Source organism: Manacus vitellinus, unplaced genomic scaffold, assembly GCF_001715985.3.
Source record: "Manacus vitellinus isolate BGI_N305 unplaced genomic scaffold, ASM171598v3 scaffold_5_pilon, whole genome shotgun sequence".
Classification (NCBI taxonomy): domain Eukaryota; kingdom Metazoa; phylum Chordata; class Aves; order Passeriformes; family Pipridae; genus Manacus; species Manacus vitellinus.
The window spans coordinates 21,978,244-21,998,754 of record NW_021940682.1 but is presented as its reverse complement, the minus strand read 5'-3'; the positions used below and the strand labels follow the sequence as shown (position 1 = coordinate 21,998,754).

The 20,511-nt window shown below is 37.5% G+C and overlaps 1 protein-coding gene across 3 annotated transcripts in view; it reads left to right on the top strand.

The window, feature by feature from the left end:
* Positions 1-20,511, top strand: part of VEZT (vezatin, adherens junctions transmembrane protein) — a 55,282-nt gene that overhangs the window by 8,682 nt on the left and 26,089 nt on the right. The window contains exons 2-5 of one of the 3 annotated variants that reach the window (XM_029963433.1): positions 6,644-6,778; positions 13,919-14,004; positions 16,444-16,619; positions 19,052-19,327. In XM_029963433.1, coding sequence (XP_029819293.1) covers positions 6,697-6,778; positions 13,919-14,004; positions 16,444-16,619; positions 19,052-19,327 — 620 coding nt within the window. In that variant the 5' untranslated portion in view covers positions 6,644-6,696. Of the gene's footprint in view, positions 1-6,643; positions 6,779-13,914; positions 14,005-16,443; positions 16,625-19,051; positions 19,328-20,511 lie in introns of those variants that run through there. The other 2 variants (XM_018080500.2, XM_029963432.1) reach the window with 2 other exon arrangements.

The following is a 20,511-nucleotide window of genomic DNA, read 5'->3' as shown; positions in this document are numbered from 1 at the left end:
CTTTAACCACTTTTACTTTCAGTTTTTAGGGTATGTTTTGTCTCTGTCAGAAAAGACCTGCTCAGCTTTTCACTTGTATTCACAGGTCCACTTTTGAAAGAGTAAGTAGTCCTGAGCTCTTGGTGAATTTCAGTGCTTTGTCCAGTACCTAATATTTTGTTCTAATGCTTTTCCACAATGGCAGTAATGCACAGCCACCTGCTGAAAATGCAAAGGAAAGAGTGTTCCCACGTCACAAATATAGTGCTACAGCGATATACTTCCCAAACTCTTGAGGACTCATGGGTGCATGCAAAACTAGATATAAATTGTGCTTCAGAAAATATCCGGGAACAGTAATAGATTAATGGCTTTAAAGTAGTTCTCAGAGCCTACTTCTAAATCAGCTGATACAGTAGTGCTGGAGAAACCAAGGTCTGCACTCCTGGGGCAGTGAAAGCAGAACAGGAAATCTAAATGACTCCTTTGCTGCCTTGAAGTCATTGTCTAATATTAGCCCTGTCAGTGCCTGGCTCTTTGTCAGTCCGTGCTCAGGAGGAGGTGGTTACCAGTGAGGAGAATATGACCACGGCTTTTAAATACTGTTGCTTGGAAAGTCTTATTAATGGCTGCATATAAGATCAATGTGCAATAATTCTTTAGGGCGGCATCTTTTTAAAAGCCTTTAGCAATCTGTCATCCCCATCTCCCTCCCCCCAGTTAGAAAGCCACATTAGTCAGGAGAAATCGCATGATCCTGGGAAGTTTCAAGCTGCATCCGCTGATGCTGTGAGGAAAATGCCACTGTGGAGGGGCTCGGGTGCGATTACACTGACGTCTGCTTCTCACCCTCATCTCGGATCATCCTGGAGGGACAAGCGGAAAGAAACGGGGAGGTGGGTGAGGTTCTGTCGGGTGCATGGGAGCAGTACCGAAGAGAAAAATGGAATACGCTCTTCCAGGAGACAAAGCTCGCACTGTCTGTGAGTGTTAGCTCAACTTTTTCAAATATGTTTTGACAGGGAAACTTCAATACTGTTTATTTTGGTCTGAGTTTAACCACCTGTTCAGCATATCTTAGCCTTTGCTGTCACTCTGGTAGAAATGTTTAATTTTGGGGGGAGTTAAATTGATATTTCATAATGTGTAGTTATTTTGGAGGTAGTTTAGGCTCCCACAGTGTTTTTGACATATTGGAAACCTCAGCTTTGAATAACATATCCATATTTTAAGAGGATATCTTTAAACCTCCTTTTTTTGTGTGATGGCATTAAATATTACTGTCAAGGGTAATCTGCTCCATTAGCTAGGGTTGGAAACTAGAGCAGGGGTTTACTAAGTGGTAAATTTTATCATAGTAAAGAACATGGATGTAGGAAGCCTCTGTCTCTATTGGAGAAATCCTGAGTCATTTACTTCATGATGCATCAGCAAAAATAATATGGGTGTGGCTTTGATTTTCAGCTGCTGTTGTAAGAAGACTATGAAAGCTAGCAGTGTCTTAATCTGATTTGTGATTGCAAAGGTTTTTCGCAGAATACACACAAAATGCCTCACATATTAAAGTGCGATATCTGTGCTTGCAAGGCTGTAATAGATGTAAGTATTTGAGTATTCATCTGTCAAAAGTAAACTCTTTTTTGAAGCTAGGGAATTCTCTACCATAACAGCCTTTCCATCTCATAGTAGTAGGCAACATAATTTATGTTTGATTAATGTTTGCCTTAGGTTTGACATTTTTTTGTTTTTACAGTAGTCTTAGAGTTGCGAATGCATTGTTTAACCTGCAGGTTGAGTGATGTTTTTCCTAACCCAAGTCAGTGCTGTATGGCAAGTGGCATTAAAATAAGCATTGGGAAGGTGCTACAGAAGAAAATTAATTTAGTGGACTCTTCTTTAATCTTGGATTTAGAATGAGACTCAGCTACTTTCAACAGTGAAAAAAAAAAAGGAGAGTTTTAATTAAACATATGTATGTGAGCGAAATAATTTTTAGTAGTGTGGATCCAAAACAAATATGCCCAAGCAGTTGTGAATGAAGGGGAAAGGATTTTCTTTCTTGATTCTGGTAATGGGAGCTTATATAAACCTATGCTGTTATGTAAATGGTTACAGTTTAATGACTTGCAATAAGACTGACTATAGTGAATTAGAAAAGTCATAAAAAGATAAGTGGATTTTTTTTTTTTTGGTTTCTGCTATGAGTCCATTCAAAAAACTGTTTTCCTACTTAATATATCAACTGTATTGACTGTCTTGCTTCACTTACTGGCAAGATTTTCTGTGTATAATCTGTATGAACTACACCAAAGAATAATGGCATTTTTATTTCTGTCTGTCTTGGAACTCCTTCATTTCCTGCATTCGTTTTGGACAATTAGTATAATAAAAAAATGCCTTGGCTGTAAATGTAATGCCTGTCTATTGTATCTAGGGGGTCTCAAAAAGTGACTTAGAAGAAGAAACTTAGAAGAGACTTCAGAAATAATACAGCATATTGCTGAAAAACCTTGTCTTGGTATCGTCGCTTACTTTAGATAATATTTCCTGTCAGTAACTGGTAGTAGGCTGGTAACATAAGCTGAAATATTAAAAATAATTTCCTTCTGTACTTTGTACATTATTCATTACCGTGTCATTCTGCCAGACACAACTGGAAACAAACAAAGCTGACTGTCAAACAGGAGTAATACTAACGAGTCTGGTTATTATCTAAGTCGAGAGTGGTTGAAAGTAAAAACTCAAAAGTACATAGAAATAGATGTTGCTGTATTAATAGGAAGATGAGATTTTATATCTTAAATTCTCTTTTAATGCCATACACTGAAATGACCTTGCTCTCCGTTTACGTTATATTCTAATATAAAAGCTTTTTCTGAAGTGTAATTGATTTATTTTTTTTAGATTACAACCTATTAACTGCTTGCAAGGATCAACTTTCTGGTGTGTCCTGAATTTCTTAAACTAAAAGTGTAGCATCTATAGCATATGCAAAAATGTAAAAGCAATGGTGCTCTTTTTTTCTTTTTATTGTTGGACTGTTGTAAAATGGAATGCATGAATTTTGGGCAAAGAAAATTAGGAGGAAGAAAGGCGGAGCCCTCCTATTTTCCCCAACCAAGAAGTATCTTATTTTAATATTATCATGGCATTTGCAGGTGAAAACAACTGAGCCTGATGAATGCAACATGAGTTGAAACCAGGGAACTTTTTTCGCAGTTAGAAGTGCATATGCAAGAATATGTGCATATCTATGATCTGTTTCTATGAGAAAGAAGACATTTAGGAGTGAGAGGTTTGGATAAAGATGTAAGGTAGAAATTCAGAGCTATAACTTGTGGGTCAGACACATTTTGAGATTTAATTGTTTTTAAAGCTTTGCAAGGATTAAAAATGCTTTGTAAGCATTAAGTATAATACTTTCGTCTCTTATACTGAAACACATAGTGTACAGAATAGGATATTTTAATGGTAGCATATTGCAGTTTTGTAGTTGCTTAGTTAATAACTTTCTCATTCCTTGATAATATTGGAAGTTCTGTGGGAGTGTTCACATACATAAAATCTACCCTTCAACTTCTAATAATACCTTTACTGGATTTTCTAGCCATTACTTACATATGTCATGGGAGATATTATCTATAGACTGGTGTAGACATCCTCCATGAGATACACAGACCACACAGCTTTGCAAGTGACAGCCTTGTTAGGCAGTATCTAGGAAATTAAATACAATAAATAAATAAATAGTGTGGATTTATGTTAGGATAGGCTAATGTACGTCTGCCATCAGTGATATTTCTAATAGAAGAGGAGTGTAATCTTCAAATTTTCTGAGCAAAATATAAAACTGCCTGTGCTACACAAGAGACTTCACTCTTAGTGGAAGAATTTTATGATCAGTTTGCTGAGATTCTTAATAACCTAATTTCACAAGGGTCTCAACCCACTTCTTATTCAGTGCTTTCTTTACCCACATCTTGCTTGCTTCTAATGGATTCAGAAAGGGGAACAATGGTGGTTTTACTTAACAGCATAAGGGATTTGAGTCACAGCATAGTTCTTAGTCATTTAAGTTTATAAGAATACAAGATTTTTCCAATATGCAAGTTCTCCTAATCTTTTAGAAAAAAAGGGAAAGACAAAGCATGTGGAGCCACAGAAATCTATCAGAGGAGGATTTTGTAGCCTCAGTACTTTCTCAGAAACTGAAAGAGGAGAACTCTTATCTACTTACAGGAATATGTGATGAACCATTCAAGTTAAATTTTAATTAATTTTCATTTGCTAACTCCATGGTCAGAAAACTGATTTTGAATTCCAAGCAGTGATAAAAAATTGAAAATCTACCCATTATGAGACCCTGTAAAAACCTTCTAAAAGTTAGTCAGAAGGGATTTATGTAAAACTAGTAATGTACCTTAATTAGGAGAATGCATAAAATTATTCTTCCTAGGTCGGACATGAAATTTCATTAACATTTGGAGAGATGGGGTATTTTTTCTATTTCTGTAGAGTAGAAAATCAATTAATTACAGTTAAATGGAAGGTTGCGATGTTGCTAGATACCCAGTAAAAGGGAAGAATTGGACATTCTTACATCTGTGCCATATTTCACCTACTAAACGTAGCTTTCGGGATTTTAGCTAATTCTTGCTGTCTTCAATGGACAGTCTCTGTCTGCCTTTGTCTCTCTTTCTGCCTTTTTTCATCCATTTCTGTGAGTAAATAGAACCAACATTAACAGCAGTAGACCGGTTTTCTTGATTAGCTTTTAGAAAATTATCTCATCATGGGCCCCAAAGAAAGGGGCACCCTGAGATACTAGTGGAAGAACTCCATGGTATATTTGGGTTATTTTGCAAACTGTATGTGGGTGAGTACCAATAGAGTACAAGAATAGTCATGTGTCAAATGATGGCTGGCCTTGCTGGTCGAAGTATGGTCAAGATGATGGACAGGTTTGCCAAGAGACTAGATGTGATTTCCTTGAAGTTCTGCCTGGAACGAGCATTAAAACTGTGATTTTGAATAAAATACTCTCTGTTCACGCACTCTTTTGTGTGTGTTTTCATCCAGATGGGGAGAATTCTGGCTGGTTCTGACTGAAACCTGCATGATACCCTAATGGTTCTCGCGCGGAGGTGTTCAGGTTGTCTGAGCTGTGCTGGCAGTGCACAGCCTGGCTCTGTATGAAAACTGTTGTAAGACAAGGTTATGCACATCCATTTATATTCTGAGTTTGGCCCTGAAGTTATTTGGTGAATTTAACAGTGTCTGAAATAGGAGAAGTATTCTAGTCTATTATTACTATTACTGTTTAGTCTTTCCATTTTAATTAAGTAATTCTGGTAAAGTGGCATGTTCTACTTAGAGCCAAACAGGCAGTCCAGGACAGCACGTTGTTTAATTAGCTTTGGATGCATTTTGAAAAAGTACTCAACCCTGGAGGAAGGGTACTTGGAAAAAAGATAGGATTGTGTCGTCACACTGGAAAAATTCTGACAAGGAAATGAGTCATTAACCTATCCTAGTGTTTTGCACAATCATTGTCATTGTGGTTGAGCCAGGATTGTGCGTATCTGTGAGTTGGTACGAATATTTGAGTTTCAGGTAATGACTGGACACTGAATCTGTTGTAACTCAAACAGAGCAGAAGTATGAATTTGCATGCTTTAAATAGGTAAGAGTGATTAAAATAGCACTTTGGTGATGGGGTTAAAAAAATCCCTAGAGGTAAAAAGTTAATTTGTTCAGCTGGTATGAATGATTGCTTCCAAGTTTTATTGAATGGCAAGCAGTATTTGAGATTTGGCCATGTTGGTACATGATCAGCGTAGCTGGGCCACCTTTCCAGCTTGCACCAGCAAGTTAATGATAATTGATGTAACAATTAGTAGTAGGTGCTCTCTTGGTTATTTCTGTAGACCTCCATAACTCTGCATTATTTACTGCAAAGCTTTTACTTTTTGTACACAGTATTTTGATTAATAGTGTGTTAAACTCTTAAAATGTTGGTGTTCTTCTGCAGTTTACTGGTGTTCACATGCTCTCATGGGATGTTGATAAAATTTTTCAGGCGTCAAAAATAATCCCTAACTAGTCTATATAAGACTGGTTGCTGAGAGTTTCTCTTAAAAATGAAGTCCCTGCATGTCCTGAGTGGAACTGCAGTTAGCATAAAAATCCTTTCCGTCAAGTCTGTCCTACACACTACCATATATGTGTTTGTAAACAGCAAAGTAAGAGTTAAGTACATCTAGACACCTGGTGCAGATGACAATAAGAACTTTCAGAGGTCTATATAGATAAATATCTAAATGCATAAAAACCCACTCTCTGGTGATCATAATTTCATACTTTTTCTGTTTTATTTAGGACTGTTTGTAAATTAGTAGTTTTGCCAGAAGCTTAAAGAAGTAGGGTGGTTTTTTTGTTTGTACGCTGTGGGATTTTTTAAATAACTGTGGTACTCTGCCAGAAGTGCTAGTACTGTCCTTGGAGAGAGTAGAAGTCTTTTTCTAATTTTTTTTTTTCCATTTCTCAGTCCATTCATTGCTGGTTGTGTGGTTGCTGTCTTCACAGTTGTGTTTTGTGGGAAACGGGGAAGGATTTTTAACGTTGTTTTTTTTTCTCATTTCTCTTTTTATAACTCTGTTTTCAGAATTCCCCACTCTACCAGTATCTGCAGGACTTGGGACACACGGATTTTGAAGTATGCTCATCAGCGTCGCAGAAGGCGGAGCAATGTGCAGCAGCGGAAAAAGAAAAAGAGCGGACTGTGCGTGCCGCCCAGAAAGTGAGCGCTGTCCTCTTCCTGAGTATTCATCTTCTCAAAAGAGAACTACATTGCTTCACAAATAGGCAAAATCAGTATAAAGATAAATCTCTTACTGTATTTAGAAAAAACAAAGGGGAAAAACCCGAACAATAAACCACAGCTAGTTGTCATATCTTGTCTACAAATGTGTTTGGAAATTCGTGGTTAATCGGTATAGTTTGGAGTGTTTCTTTGCACTTATGTAAACTAGGGAAGCAAGAGACTTTGATAAATAATTTTTTGAGTGTTGTAAATTATCTTATTTAGTGGATATTGTTATGTTAGTTTAGCATGACATTCTGGGAATAGAACCTGTAATTTTCTGGAACAGAGTATTTATAGTTCCCAGCCCTTCTCAGGCATTCAGTTGCTAAGTATAGCTTTGTCTGTGACAAAGCACATTAAGAAAGAGGATTTCTGGGAAGTATAAATGCAATAACCAATCTGAATGAGATAGTAGAATTGTGCTTAGGGTGTGGTAATTTTCTAACAGTAACAGCTGACAAGAATCATCAACTAATTAGCTCAGAATTCTTCATTCTCTATCCTTTTAATTAAAGGCTTGGGGACTTTTTAAAACATTTTTGTATTAAAACTGTGATTGAGAATTTGACCATTTAACACCTACTATGGCCTACACATTTTTTGTTTTCCTTATTAAAAATAAATTCTTTTTTACTGTTACTGGTAGTTTACAGGCAATGTGATTCAGATGAGGAGCTCTGGAGTGGGTGAGAAAATTCTTCTTTTGAGACAGCTGATGTAGGAAACTATGCAGCAAATCTGTTGAAAAATCAGTAGTCAGTTGGTCTTCTCCTTTAGCACTTAGATGGAGCCTGGGAAGAGCAGTAATTTTCTGCCTACCTCTTTCACATTCACAGTGGAGAGTTCAAATTACAGTGGATGTGCTCCAACTATGTGCTAAGCCAGGAGGAAAAAGGTGCCATGTGGACTTCTCTCTCCTGGTCACTGCAGGCTGAGTTGGGCAGTGCCTCAGGTAGGAACCCAAACCAAGCATCCATGCCTTGATGCGTTTCCTCTGAAGAGTTGTCATTTCTTTCTCCTCTCTCACCACTATCTGTGGTAGTTTCCATCTTGCCTGCTGTGGCTTTTAACCTACTGCAGCTCAGTTTTCCTGTTGTTCATTTCTGCTTTATTTCTCATCTGCCATCTTCAAATCAGAGGTCCACAACCCCTTTCCTCTTGTTTGTAACCTCTGCTGCTTTCCTGCTGCAGAATGTTCCACCCTTCCACTTAGCTGGCAGTAAACATACTATTTTTCCCAAACACAGGCAATATGATATGGCACTGAGATGTCCAGAAGTTCTCCCTGCAGGTTTTGGTGGATGGGGACTCATATGACAAATGAGGAGAGCTGATGCTTTTGTTGGAGTCTTTTCTAAAAATAATGTCGTCTTAATGTATATCCTCTACTCAGTTCTCAGATACTTCAAAGAATTAGCCAAGTTAGTCACAGTTAGGCTTTATTTCAACAATTCTTTTTCAGTTTTGTTTGTGTCACTCTGGTTCCTCATTTGTTTTAGGTCAGAAGCATTATTGTGGGATTTTTAATCTGTTTTGCTCTCTGTGGGATCCTAGGTGGGATAAGATTCAGAAGTGTACAAATTTATGTGGATAACATAAATAATTTCTTTTCTGATATGAGGAAGAAGGTATGTTTTTTGAAGTGTTTGCAAGAGTATAATGTGTTTGAAATGACTGACTTGTGCAGTCTTTGAAGTGGAAATTTGGAAGCTACAGTGTGAAGCTTATTCATCTAGCGGTATTCAGAGAAGTGTTCATGGCTCATATTTTCATATAGTGATACTCGTTTCAGCCACTCTGTACAGTCTGTATAAACTTCCTTACACACTCATTAGTCCACTTGAAAAGACAGGGTAATAAAACATGAAACATTTTGCTTTGGTCCTCAGTGCTGTTGGAGTCTCCTCATAGATTGGTCATAGTTTCTGTTGCCTGTTGGGCAGCTGCGCTGCACAGTGTGCTTCGTGTCCTCGATCCCAAGTTTCTGAGACTTGTAGTCCTTCCTATGGAAGTGTGCCATGTCTCCCTTCTCTCATACCCCACTTTCTGGTCAGGGATGACCATTAGATAAGATGCAGGGTGCATATCCATTGAGCAGACCAGTAAGTACCACTACATGCCTAGCACATGGATTAGGCAGCCTGTAAAGAATAACCGCCCTACAATAAGAATCATTAAGTTTAGTACTGTTCAACAGTGTTCTAGAGTTTACAGCTTTTCAAAGAGTTCAGCAATCATGGAGAAAAAAATTATGAAGGAGCTTCATTCAGAACTCCAGTTTCATGTACTGAGGATTTGTGAGATTAACTGAGGGGAGGAGGAAAAGTGATTCTTGCTGCATCTCCATGTTTCCTTGGCTGGTTTTTCTAATGTAAGATTATTTTAAATTTAATGAATAAATTGATTTCTAGTTACTCTTGATGTGGACAGGTATTGCATTTGTAATAATGATTTCTTCTGTCAGTGGTCACAGGGCAAGGCTGAATTTAACTCAAGCTTTAGCTCACAATTTTGTTTATTTCGAACTACGTTTGGGAATATTCATGGAAGTATTAGGTCTACTGCCCTTGCTTTTCAGAGTTGTCAGCCGGCACTCACCATAACCCTCAAGAAACCACCTAAAAATATATTTTCCCTTTATAGCTATTGGCAGCTCTGTGGTGTATTTATGTTGAAGATACCTATTCTGACTTAGTTCAGGAAGACTTTAATTAAATGTTTGATTATTTATTTATTTATTTAAACGTTAAAATTTGCTCACTGTTAATTGAAAGTTAGGATGACATATTTCATTGGCTCATATTCTGTTCATTACTATGAAGTAATGCATGGACTGTCACTTAGCTGCATTACCTTATTTTGCGTAGTTACATGGAATTCAGAAAAGCAGTATAATACTGTGTTCATGTATATAGTTTCCACCAAGTTTAATACAAAAGTGCCGTGGGATTAAGAATCTCAAAAGTGTTAAGATATATGGCTTTAAAAAGCCTCAAGTATTCTATTTTTTCCCCCTCCCTACCCCTCAAGCATTTTACACTTAATTTTATTGTGTTGGGAGCAAGTCCTCCAGTATTGTGTCAGATGTAGAAGTAATTCATCATGGTTTGCCTTGCAACTTGAAGGAAGTGAGTGTGTGAAAATGGGCTGTCCATTTCTTACAAATGCTAGGATGACGTTCACATTGTCTCATCACTGTCTAGACAAGGATACTTAGTGGAAATAAGGAAGAAACCTGTGTGTAATTTCTAGTGATAAAATGCCATAGGTTCTTCCTGCTGCTGTTTCAGTACCAGTTTGGGAGCATTAACACTTTTCTTTTGTAATCTGATGTCAGAAAGTCTGTTTTTGTCATTTGATTCCTGTGTCCCATTTTGGTAGAGTGTCTCAAAAGGAAAGAGAATGAGGGAGAGGCAGCTGACCATGCATTTAAAAAAGTAGACTGGATTTAGGAGGATCTGAGGCTTTGTTGAAACTTTTGTATGACATACAGGCAAATAATTTGCCTGTCCAGTCATTTCCTCAGTTGTACACAAGACTGTTATCATTTCCCTTCTCTTGGCCCTTGCTGGCCTAGTCTACTGAAATTATAAAATGTCTAGAAAATAAATGTCTTTTGACTTCTGCATATGTACCTACCCACAGTCCTAATATAAAATTATATTCCTTGAGGCTTAATATAACTATGATCACAGGGGGTAGATGGTGTTCCATACTGATTCCTATTATATGGGTATCATTTTCCTTCGGTTCTGAAAAGCAAGTTTCCAAATGCCTTAAACACTTTATTGAAATAAAAATGTAAAAGACAGAGTATTGCTTTGTCTTTAAGATTGTTTCCTCCTCTTGTATTCAGTCAAGTAGGAACCCTATACAGCTGCAATCTGGTGACATGTAGCAAGAATTTGGCATGACAAAGATCTAGTTCGGGATCTTCGGGGAGTGAAAAAACCAAATCTGGGGGAAAAAGGAGGTTCCTAGTGACTGATACAAATGTTTCTGTTGTGTCTTGCTGTCCTGTCAAACAGAGCATGTGGTTCAGGCTTAAGAAAGACAAGCATCAGTTGAATTTGAAGCACATCTTAAATAGTTCTCAAGGTGTGGTTTTGGTGGTGTTTCGGGGGTTTTTTAATCACAATATGGTCTTAATGAACATTGAGCTGAAAAGCTGTAAAGGTATTTCAAGGCTCTGTTCTGGAGACTGGTGAAATGCCAGGCTCCCATCTGATGGAGTATAGAGACATGATTAAGCACAGTAATAATAGGTGCAGTGTTTCTGACTGTACTAATCTCTGGAGAAAGTAACAGCTAAAATTCTGGTCTCTAGACCTGTTTTCTGGAATGAAATCCTATTTGTGTAATTCTGCTTGATCTTTAAGGAATGTTTCTTTTCCTGTTTACACCTTTCCTTTCTCAGTCATTTTCCTAGACTGCTGTGCTTATCTGCATGTTTAAATTAATTGTACTGTCACACTTTATCCCATCTTAGACATGATAATATTTCATCACTAGAACAGAGCTGGTGCTGGAGACAGAGGATTGTGTTGGGGCTCAGTGCACAGCCCTCAGTGGCTGTGCAGGTGACCTGATGTGGGATGGCAGAGGGATCCATCCTTTGCCTAAGTGTAGGCCTCCCACTCCCTTAAATGCTAGTTCTGGGTAGCTGCAAAGTATTTAATATGTAGCATTATCTTCTTCTGTAATGCACAGAATTTCTCTACAAAAGAGGAGTAGTCCTTAGAATTTTGTGCATGTCCTATGCTATTATTTTTTTTTTAAATGTTAGGAGTTATACATCTTTGTTATTTAGTTTACAGAGGGTTTGACTGAGTGGTGTTCTAAAGTTGTAAGAAGAATGTTCCAGAAGTGTTGGCTACATGACCTGACTTGTGTGTTGGAGAAAGTTGTTTTACTTGTCAGTAACACTCCCAACGGGAATGCAAACTGTGAGACACTATTCCAAGGATCTGAATAATTTAGTGTATTGCTGTACTCTACCAGGTCACAGCCCAAGACAGTGGGTTGTCTTGGTTTGTGTTTTCAAGCTCTGACGTGCCTGTTGACGGTTTACGCAAGCTGGGATTTTTATTTTTAAACTAAAACATGGAGAATAAACTGAAAGATTACTTACGTAGCACACTAGTTTGTTTTTTCAGTAACTCCACGGTTTAGTTTAGTAAGCTGGTAGCAGTTTAAAACTATTCTTGGTGTAGCTTTAAATGTTCATGATAAAAATCAGAAGACTTAAGAAAAGCTAAGCAGTTGAAAATGGTAGGCTTCAAGAGGCATAATCTTAAGTTAATTCTGTGCCCTGCTTTCAACGTAAAAGGAAAAGGAATTCTGAATGGAGTATCTGTTTGAAATTCAAATGCAGAGCAAGATCTTTGTTTATGTAATTTCAATTTTCTACAAATTCTAATCAGAAAATTTTGTTTTCTTTTGCACCACTGTACAAGATCGTTGGAGGATAATCTGGTGTTGCAGTTTGTGCCATTCTTCCAATTTATGTCATTGCGCTTGAGCAACATCAAAATAGAATCACTTGGATTTATTCCATATTCTTTAAGTGTGAATTGCTGGAATAGCTCCCCCTAATAAGCCACAATGGTATCAGTGTATTGGGGAGAGCTGTCATTATGAAATTCATGCTATTGTTTTACCTCTCCACTGACCTAAAAACACTTCCTTTTGGCATAGGTCTGCAATTCTAACTATACACAGAAAGGTGAGACATATGTAAGAAACACTTGAGTTAGATTACCTAAGTGGGCACCAAATTAAGTTATTTCAAAAACTGTTGAAGCTTAAGGGCTTTAAGGTAACAATTTCTGATGTTGAAGCTGCTCTGGCTTGCTGTGCCAGACTTGTCACACTGCCTTTCAGAGGGCTGTCAGGCTGGTCATAGGGCTAACTGCAAAGCTCCAAGCTCCTGTTGCTTGGGTTTCCCACCTTATAGTTGTGGGGAAACCAGGAAAAAAAACAGAAGAGGGGAATAAAAAAAGAAAAAAAAAACAAACCCAAACCCAAGAAACCAAGAGGGAGAAACAGAAGCTATCACCTTTTATATATTTAGCTATTAGAATCTGTTTGGAGTTTTGTTTTTTTTATTTTGAAGAAGTATGCCACAAAATGTAAGCACTTCACAATCAATTTCTTTTGGCATGTATTTTGTTTGGTTGTATTACATGTCAGCAGTCTGAAGATTAAGAGGCAGGGCCTAAGAATTCATGAAATATATGTAAGTAAATATTTTGAAAAATGCTTCCTGTCAGCTCAGTCTGAGGAAAGTAGATATACAGTGTGTGTCAAAAGATGCTTCTTTTTTTCATTAGATGGCTGCAGACTGAAGCAAAATTGTGCATCTATTCAATTATAATCTGTCATGCATCATGTTTTAGGAAGACACATGAGTAAATGTGTGATGACTGAGAGGGAGTTTCTCTAATTAAAGGCGTTTGAAGTTATGTTTACAACTCAGACAAAAGTATGGATTTAGGTTGCAGGGGAAGCAGTATAGAGACAAAGGACCTGATAGCACACACTGGTTTGGACAGTTCCTCTTCTTACCCTCACCATTCCTTGTCTCTGTTCACAACTCCTCTGGAGCCTTGTTCTCAAGCTGCAGTGGGCTGTCCTCTCCCAGTCTTTTACTTTTTTTTCAGCCCCTGTCAGCCATTTAATGTGTTGGCTTTTTATCCTCCAGGAGAGAGAAAGTCTTTCATATCAATGCAGTAGCTGCCAACTCGAGATCAAACTAATTCTAGCTGTAGTTATTTTTAACAGAATAACATAACAGTCTATTATGCTCCAAATAGGTGGGGTTACTGAAAGCTTTATTTTATTCTCTTGTGTACAAGCAAACTGACAGGAAGCAGATGTTCTCTTAGTGTACTGTGAAGTTAGGCCAGACACAGTAAGTGAAACTTCCTTACAGGTACTTGTGTTTGAGCTAACAAGAAAATCAAATGCAGAAGTAAAAGCATTGTATGTTGTTATTTATTTATTTTTGGCTTTGGAGGTTTTTTTGGTTTTTTGGTTTTTTTAATTGGAATAATTTCTGTTCCCTTCAGCAAGGCATCCTGTCAAAACTAGCTGAATTCTTTAGAAGCTGGTTTCCTTTTCCACAGTATAAGAAAAACGATGACATACTTCACCGGCTGGTAAGTGATCACTTCACTTTTTTTATTTTTCCATTTCCTTTCCTAATCCACAGGTCTTCCTGCTCCTCTAAGCAACATCTTTGGTCTGTATTGTTGGTTTTGGCTCTTAAGAGTTTTACTTGTTCTTCAGATAGTACTGATTCTGGTTTTCAGAATTACTGTGCCAAATTGGGCACAAAAGGACAGGAACAGTATCAGGAGCCAGGGTAAAGATGTTCAAAATGTGGAAGAGAAGATAAAATATGTTAGAAATTAAAGCAGTTCTTGAAAGCTGAAAGGAGTTAACCTGCAGTATAGGTATCCCCACTGGTGGAAGGCAGTGGGGAGATACTAACTGAGAAAGTCCTTATGTTGCAGCCTAGTGCCTTGCAGAGACTGCCTAAGACAGAAGGCTCTAGGGCTTCACCTGAGTATTGCTTCACCCTCTGTTTCAGCTTGTTGGCTCAGGCACAGCACCACTGCAGTGCAGCTGTACTAGCCCTGGACCCATCCTGGCCTCTTTGTTTCTGCGTTGCTGTCCACAGGGCTTCTGCATTTGGGGGAAGCAAAGGAAACTAGGGCACCTCCATTCTAATGCTTCAGAACAGTGCTGCCAGTGAGCACAGACATCCGTGCAGCGCTCTGGCTGCAGGGAGTGGCCAGATCTGTTCTCTGTGCTACCCATGTGCTCTCATTTCAGCAGTTCAGAAGCAGGTTGCGTGCCCCAACAGAGGTTGTGTTCTCTTCCTCCTGGAGCCTGCAGGATCATTTAGGGTTTAAGTCAGCCTGTGTGGGTTAGAGACCTGAAGGGGGATAGTTCTACCCCAGTTCGTTAAAAGTAATTTTATGCTGCCTTTATACCTGTTCTCTGCAGCACCACTTTCTAGCCAGTTCAGTCTCCAGTCTGGGCTTGTCTCAGATCTGCTTTAACTTGTACCCAGCTGCTTCAGGCTTGCAAGTGTCACCTTAGTCAGACTGTTCCAGAATCTAGAATTTTGATTTTTTTTTTTCTACTATGATGTAGGGTTGACATCTTAAAATATAGCTTCAAAAGAAAATTCTGAGCAACATGAGAAGTTAGGCTTTTCCATTTCTCAGAGAGTTCTGCTGAACCCAATTGCTATCTCTTCTCCTTTATCTCAGGAGAACAAAATTTCCTCTAAAATCTCTCATTAGTGATCTTTGATTGACTTTTTTCGTCCTCCCTCTTCCCCTATGAATCAAAAGGTATTATCTTAACAGCAATTTTCAACCTTACTTTCTTGAGATGGAGGCATAACTGAAAAACATGGAGAACCTGTTTGTCCTGCTGCATACTACAAAGTAGGGTACTGAAATGACACAGGATGCGTTGGAGGAGGGCAGAGTTTTCTCTTGCACACAGTCCTGAAAAAAATGTTTTCCGCTAAAAGTAGAATGCAGATTATCTGAGGTGACATCAGTGTATGAAATTAAACTTTTAAACCAGCTATCCTGTGGTTTCATAAAGAATCTCATTCTGTCAATGACAGAAGTAAACAGATTTTGTACTGTGAAATGTAACACTTGTGTTAAAAGCTTCTGTTAGAGGATTTTCAGAAATATTCTCCTTTCTCTCCTGTAATTAGCTAGGTGCAAAGATGTATGTGTTCAGTGTTTCTTGGGTTTTGTTATGACATTCTTAAATTAAAATGTTTTGTATTATGGTTTGGTGCACTATGATATGGGCTTTTCTGATGGACATATTTGTCTTCAAGAACTGCATATTTGACTTGAAGACCTATAGTAGGGGAAAAAGTAACAAATTATTATCATGGCATTAAAGTCACAAGTAAGTAGCTCCCTAAAGTTTACCTGGAGTTTATCAAGTGGGGGGAACTTCAGAGCCCCATGCTGTTTTTTGTTTGGATTGAGTTTCCTTGGGAAAGGTACAAAATCCTGCAGGAGAGGACTTCATTGCCTTGGCCTGGGGCTTGAGTCTGGTGCTTTAACCCTACTGTTACTAAGTGTCCACAAGTGACTTTTTGTTGACTAATTTGCAATCTCTCTCTTTTTTTCTCTATTTTTTGTTTGTTAATGACATAAATAATGTCATGACATTTAAAAAAAAAAAGTGTTTACTGTTTCAGTAATGATGTTCTAATAGATGCAGGACCTCTCTGATTCTTATGCAACTATATTGGCATACTCTGTGGCCTGTTTCCAGTTATTGTTACTATCTAGGTCAGATCACAAAGTCAGTGTCATGCATCCTGCAAGTCTGAACTGTTAGGTTGTATGTGAGTTTTTAAAGTTAAACAAGTTTAATAAAAATGAAGTAGCTACTTGTGATATATCTGAAACATTCCTGTACTCTTTGAGAATAGACTGTTGTCAGTAAAGTGTAGTGTCTGGGTGTTTTCCTTGTTCTGCTAACTTAATTGTAAGAATTTGCATATTCTTTTCTAATACCTGTTTTTTCTCCTGCCCGTTGGTGGTAAGGATGTTGGATTTCGAGTTGACACGCTCCGTACCATCCTGCAACAGGAAGTTCTGCTGCAGGAGGATGTGGAACTGATTGAGTTCCTTGACCCCAGTATCCTGTCTGCGGGGCAGTGTAAGCAACAGGAAAACAGACAGCTTCCAACACTGCGCTCCCTAGCAACTCCTAATATTTGGTATTGTATAGAGAATATCTACCACTATATTCACTGAGAAACAAGCAAAAAATATATTGTATGTTCTTGAAATAAAATGCAGCATTAAAGTAACTTTTTTTCGCAGGTCCTTTGGTCCACTAGTCCCCAGACTTTTTATAAGAGTGTTTTGTTTCTTCAGGCATTTTATTCAAAGAGTGAATTTTAATCTGAGATAGCTACTTGAACGTGAATGGATACTTCCAAACTAATATATTCTATTAGGAAGAACTAACATGGTTGATTAATTCATTAATTTCTAAAGCTATACAAAGGTGATTTTGAGAAATGAGACATGATTGTGAGGACTGAATTGAAAAGTAGGTTTTTTGCTGTGGTCTTCATAAAATATGCTGCAAGGGGAAGAGGTGAGGTGGGATGTGCAATTAATTTTCAGATGTAGAATACCAGAAGAATAAACTAAAAACTATTTAAATAGGATGCATTGAAGTCAAGAAATGTGTGGAATTGACTCAAGAATACTGAGGGGGCTGACTGCAGCATTATCTGAACAACTAGCACGTGTATTTGAAAAATAACAAGGCCAGTTGTTTTCACAGAGTGTCTTGCTCAGAAATGGACAGGAATCAGTAGATAAAAATCTTATAACACAGCCCAGTGCTATTTTGTCATATGTATGTTAGAAAAATAGATAAAATTATTATAGTCAACCCCAACTGTTTAAGTTATGTCATTATTGATGTTCTCTGACAAAAGAGAACGTTTGAACTAGATTTTTCTGGTCCTAGCATTATTTGGTTTCTCTAACTGTTCAGATGATAAAGTACACTTACAAAATAAGTGAATATTGCTCAACTTACAGATGACAAGTAAGTTTGTGTTTTCATAGAATAGAGGGTCAAAATTAGATTGGAGAAATACCTTGGAATCGATAGAAAAGTCAATAAAGACAAAAGTCTAATGCTGCACTTGGGAAGGAAAAGTTAAATTAATAAACACAAAGTGATGAATAATTGGATATGCAGTACTATTCCAGAAAAGAAACTTGGATTGATAGTGTTAGGATGTGTAGAAGGTGGTTAGGAACGTGAGGATCAGTGTCATTTGTTCTGTTCATAAAAGGGAAAGATGTGAGGAAAAATAATGCAATTAATCTGCCAGTGATTCAGACTGAACTTGGGGGAAATCATTTGAACTCTACGGATACTCATGAGTTGGAATGGCTCTCTGCATGGGTTGTGAAGTCTCATCTTTGGTCTGTCCATGATGATCTGGGCTAACCAGAAACTGAAAATGGACAAAGTGAGCTCTTATATCCCTTTTAGTCTTTTAATTGTTGTGATTTATTTTTTTCATTTACCAAGGAAGTTAGAGACTGTGTGTCTGTCCCTTTTAAAGGGACTATTTTGGACTGTTTTAACCCTGGACTATTTTAACCCTGGACCTATCAGGAGCCAGTAGCCCTGAAGAGTTAACACTTGTAAAGCTTGTTGAAATTTGCCCACAAAGCCATCCAGAAAATAGAAACCCAGAGACTGTGTCTTATTTTAGAAATGGAAAAATATTCCTTGTGAATACTTCCAAATCTAAATGCAGGATACATTTAGCTTACATAGAGCTTTATGACGTAAAGAAAGTGAATATTTTTCATTGAAAAAATTCTGAAAAACTGTAGTTGAAATGCACCTTGAAGCCAATATCCCATCCATCTCTGTGAAGATTGTAATTATTTTACAAAACTGTAATATATATGAAACACAGTGTATTTTTAGCAGTTATTTGTGTTGAATTTTTCTAGAAAAAAAATAACTGTGAAGTTTTTGAAATGTCCTTTAGAAATAACTGAACTGAGATACTAGGAACTCTGTTCTTCAACGATTTTCAAAAACTGCCAAATTATTTAAAATGACTATTCAAGCCATATTTATAAAATGTGTTAAAAACTAGTAGTGCGTTGGTGTCCAAGTTAAATGAGTCAGACTCTAGAAAAAATACATCTGGCATTACTTGAGGGATTTGCTACCAAAAGAAACATGCCCTTCCCTGCTGTACTCTTGAACCTGGAAGTACAGATATTACGGTTCCTACATGCCCTGGCTTATAATTCTGAGTAGTCAGGTTTTTTCTTTTTCTATTTTCTTTTTCCTTTTTTTTTTTTTTAAGTCACATGTAAGAGAAACTGACCTTTCAAAGTGGTATATTATTCTTTTCCTCATGCTATAAAAAGCTGGAGAAATGTTTCCTTAGAGTATACCAAGCACGTAATATCATGTACATATTCATCTAAGTCTGCTACTGGCGTAGTTTTTGGTGTTCACAACTCCCTTCAGGACCTACATAAAAGCCCCATAATAAGGTGTTGTAATCCTAAACGTAACTGAAAATTTTGAGATTTTTTTACCCCTTGTTTGACCTCAGGAATCTGTGGTTGATGATACTTTCTCCGTTTGCAGGGATGTTTCGCTGTTTCTTGCCTTTGTAAGTGCACTGCTTATGCTTCCTTCGTGGTGGAAGGAATCATCGTGGCTGCTGTGGGGACTAGTTCTGCTTGTCTATGCAGTCTTTAGAGTATGGGGCACATGGAGGACAGCCAAGCTGCAAATGTCCCTGCGAAAATACTGTATCCAGCTGGAAGAAACAGTGGCAAATAGCCGAGCTTTTACTAATCTCGTGAGGAAAGCTCTACGACTCATTCAAGAGACTGAAGTAATTTCCAGAGGATTTACCCTGTGAGTCTGTATTTCAATTTATTTAATACACAGATCCATTCAAACCCGCTGTCTTCTAAAATTGTCTTGTTACACTGTCTCCTGTAACAAGTGGAATTACTGAAAAACAGTACTTGAAGGTTTTTGTTTACATAAAATGGTATAATTGCAATTCATACTAAAAGAATGAATTCTAACAACTCAGTGTTAAAACCCTGCATCCTGAAGGTGGATTAAGTCTCACAAAACTCATATGTCTTTGAAATCTCCTGCTCTACTAGCAATGAAATACACAAAGAAATGGATTTTGAACTAATTCAGTGAATGATTTTGGGAAGTCATTTAGAGAGTTGGTTGTTTGAGATTTTTTTTTTTATCTTATGTTACCAAATATATGTAAATAAACTGATCTGCAAGTAATCATTCATAGTTTAGAAAACAAGATAACATGAAAACCATTCTATTTTTATTTAACAAATAACAGTCTGAAGTAGTGAGAACAAAGTAATCAGCAAGACCATCAAAGGTCATTTCCCACCTCAAATAAAGTTAATATTACTCTTTTTCTTGCATACAATTGTTGAAATGTTTAGCTTCTTAAATAAGTTACTGTTGAATTTGCCTCTCTCACTTAAGGGGTGTGAAAGTGTTTCTGATTACTTAGCTCTTGTAGTGATTTGGTAAGTTTTGCTTGTTTGCTATGTGAAAGAACATCAGAACGTGTTCAGCGTATGCAATGATTCCAAAGCCAAGAGGCCTGCTTCTGTGCACTCTCATTGGCATGGATGCTTTTCCCTTGTAACAACCTGTGGTGAGATACATACCTGTGCCAGTTACACTTAAGGCTAAAGGAGGTGGGAAATGCCAACACCTAAAATACAGTTGACTTCTTTCTAAAAACAATAAAACATTCCCTTGCATGCACCAAGAAGTTGTTTGTTCGTGCCAGACCAACTATTCTGCATTCAGGCACATGTTCTTACATGCAAGCTTGAAACTGTAGACTTGAAATTTTGAATTAATTTTCTAGCTTGAGATACCTTCAGTGTGCTTCATTGAAGAAACGTTTCGTTCTCCCTTCGGAATGCATAAGCATGTATTCAGTCTGCCTAGCTATGTGTTTTGTTTTGATCTGGGTTTTTTGCTGAAGAAGCATATAGTTAAGCAATAGGCAGTCTTATCTTTGCAAACGGGTTCTTAAAAGA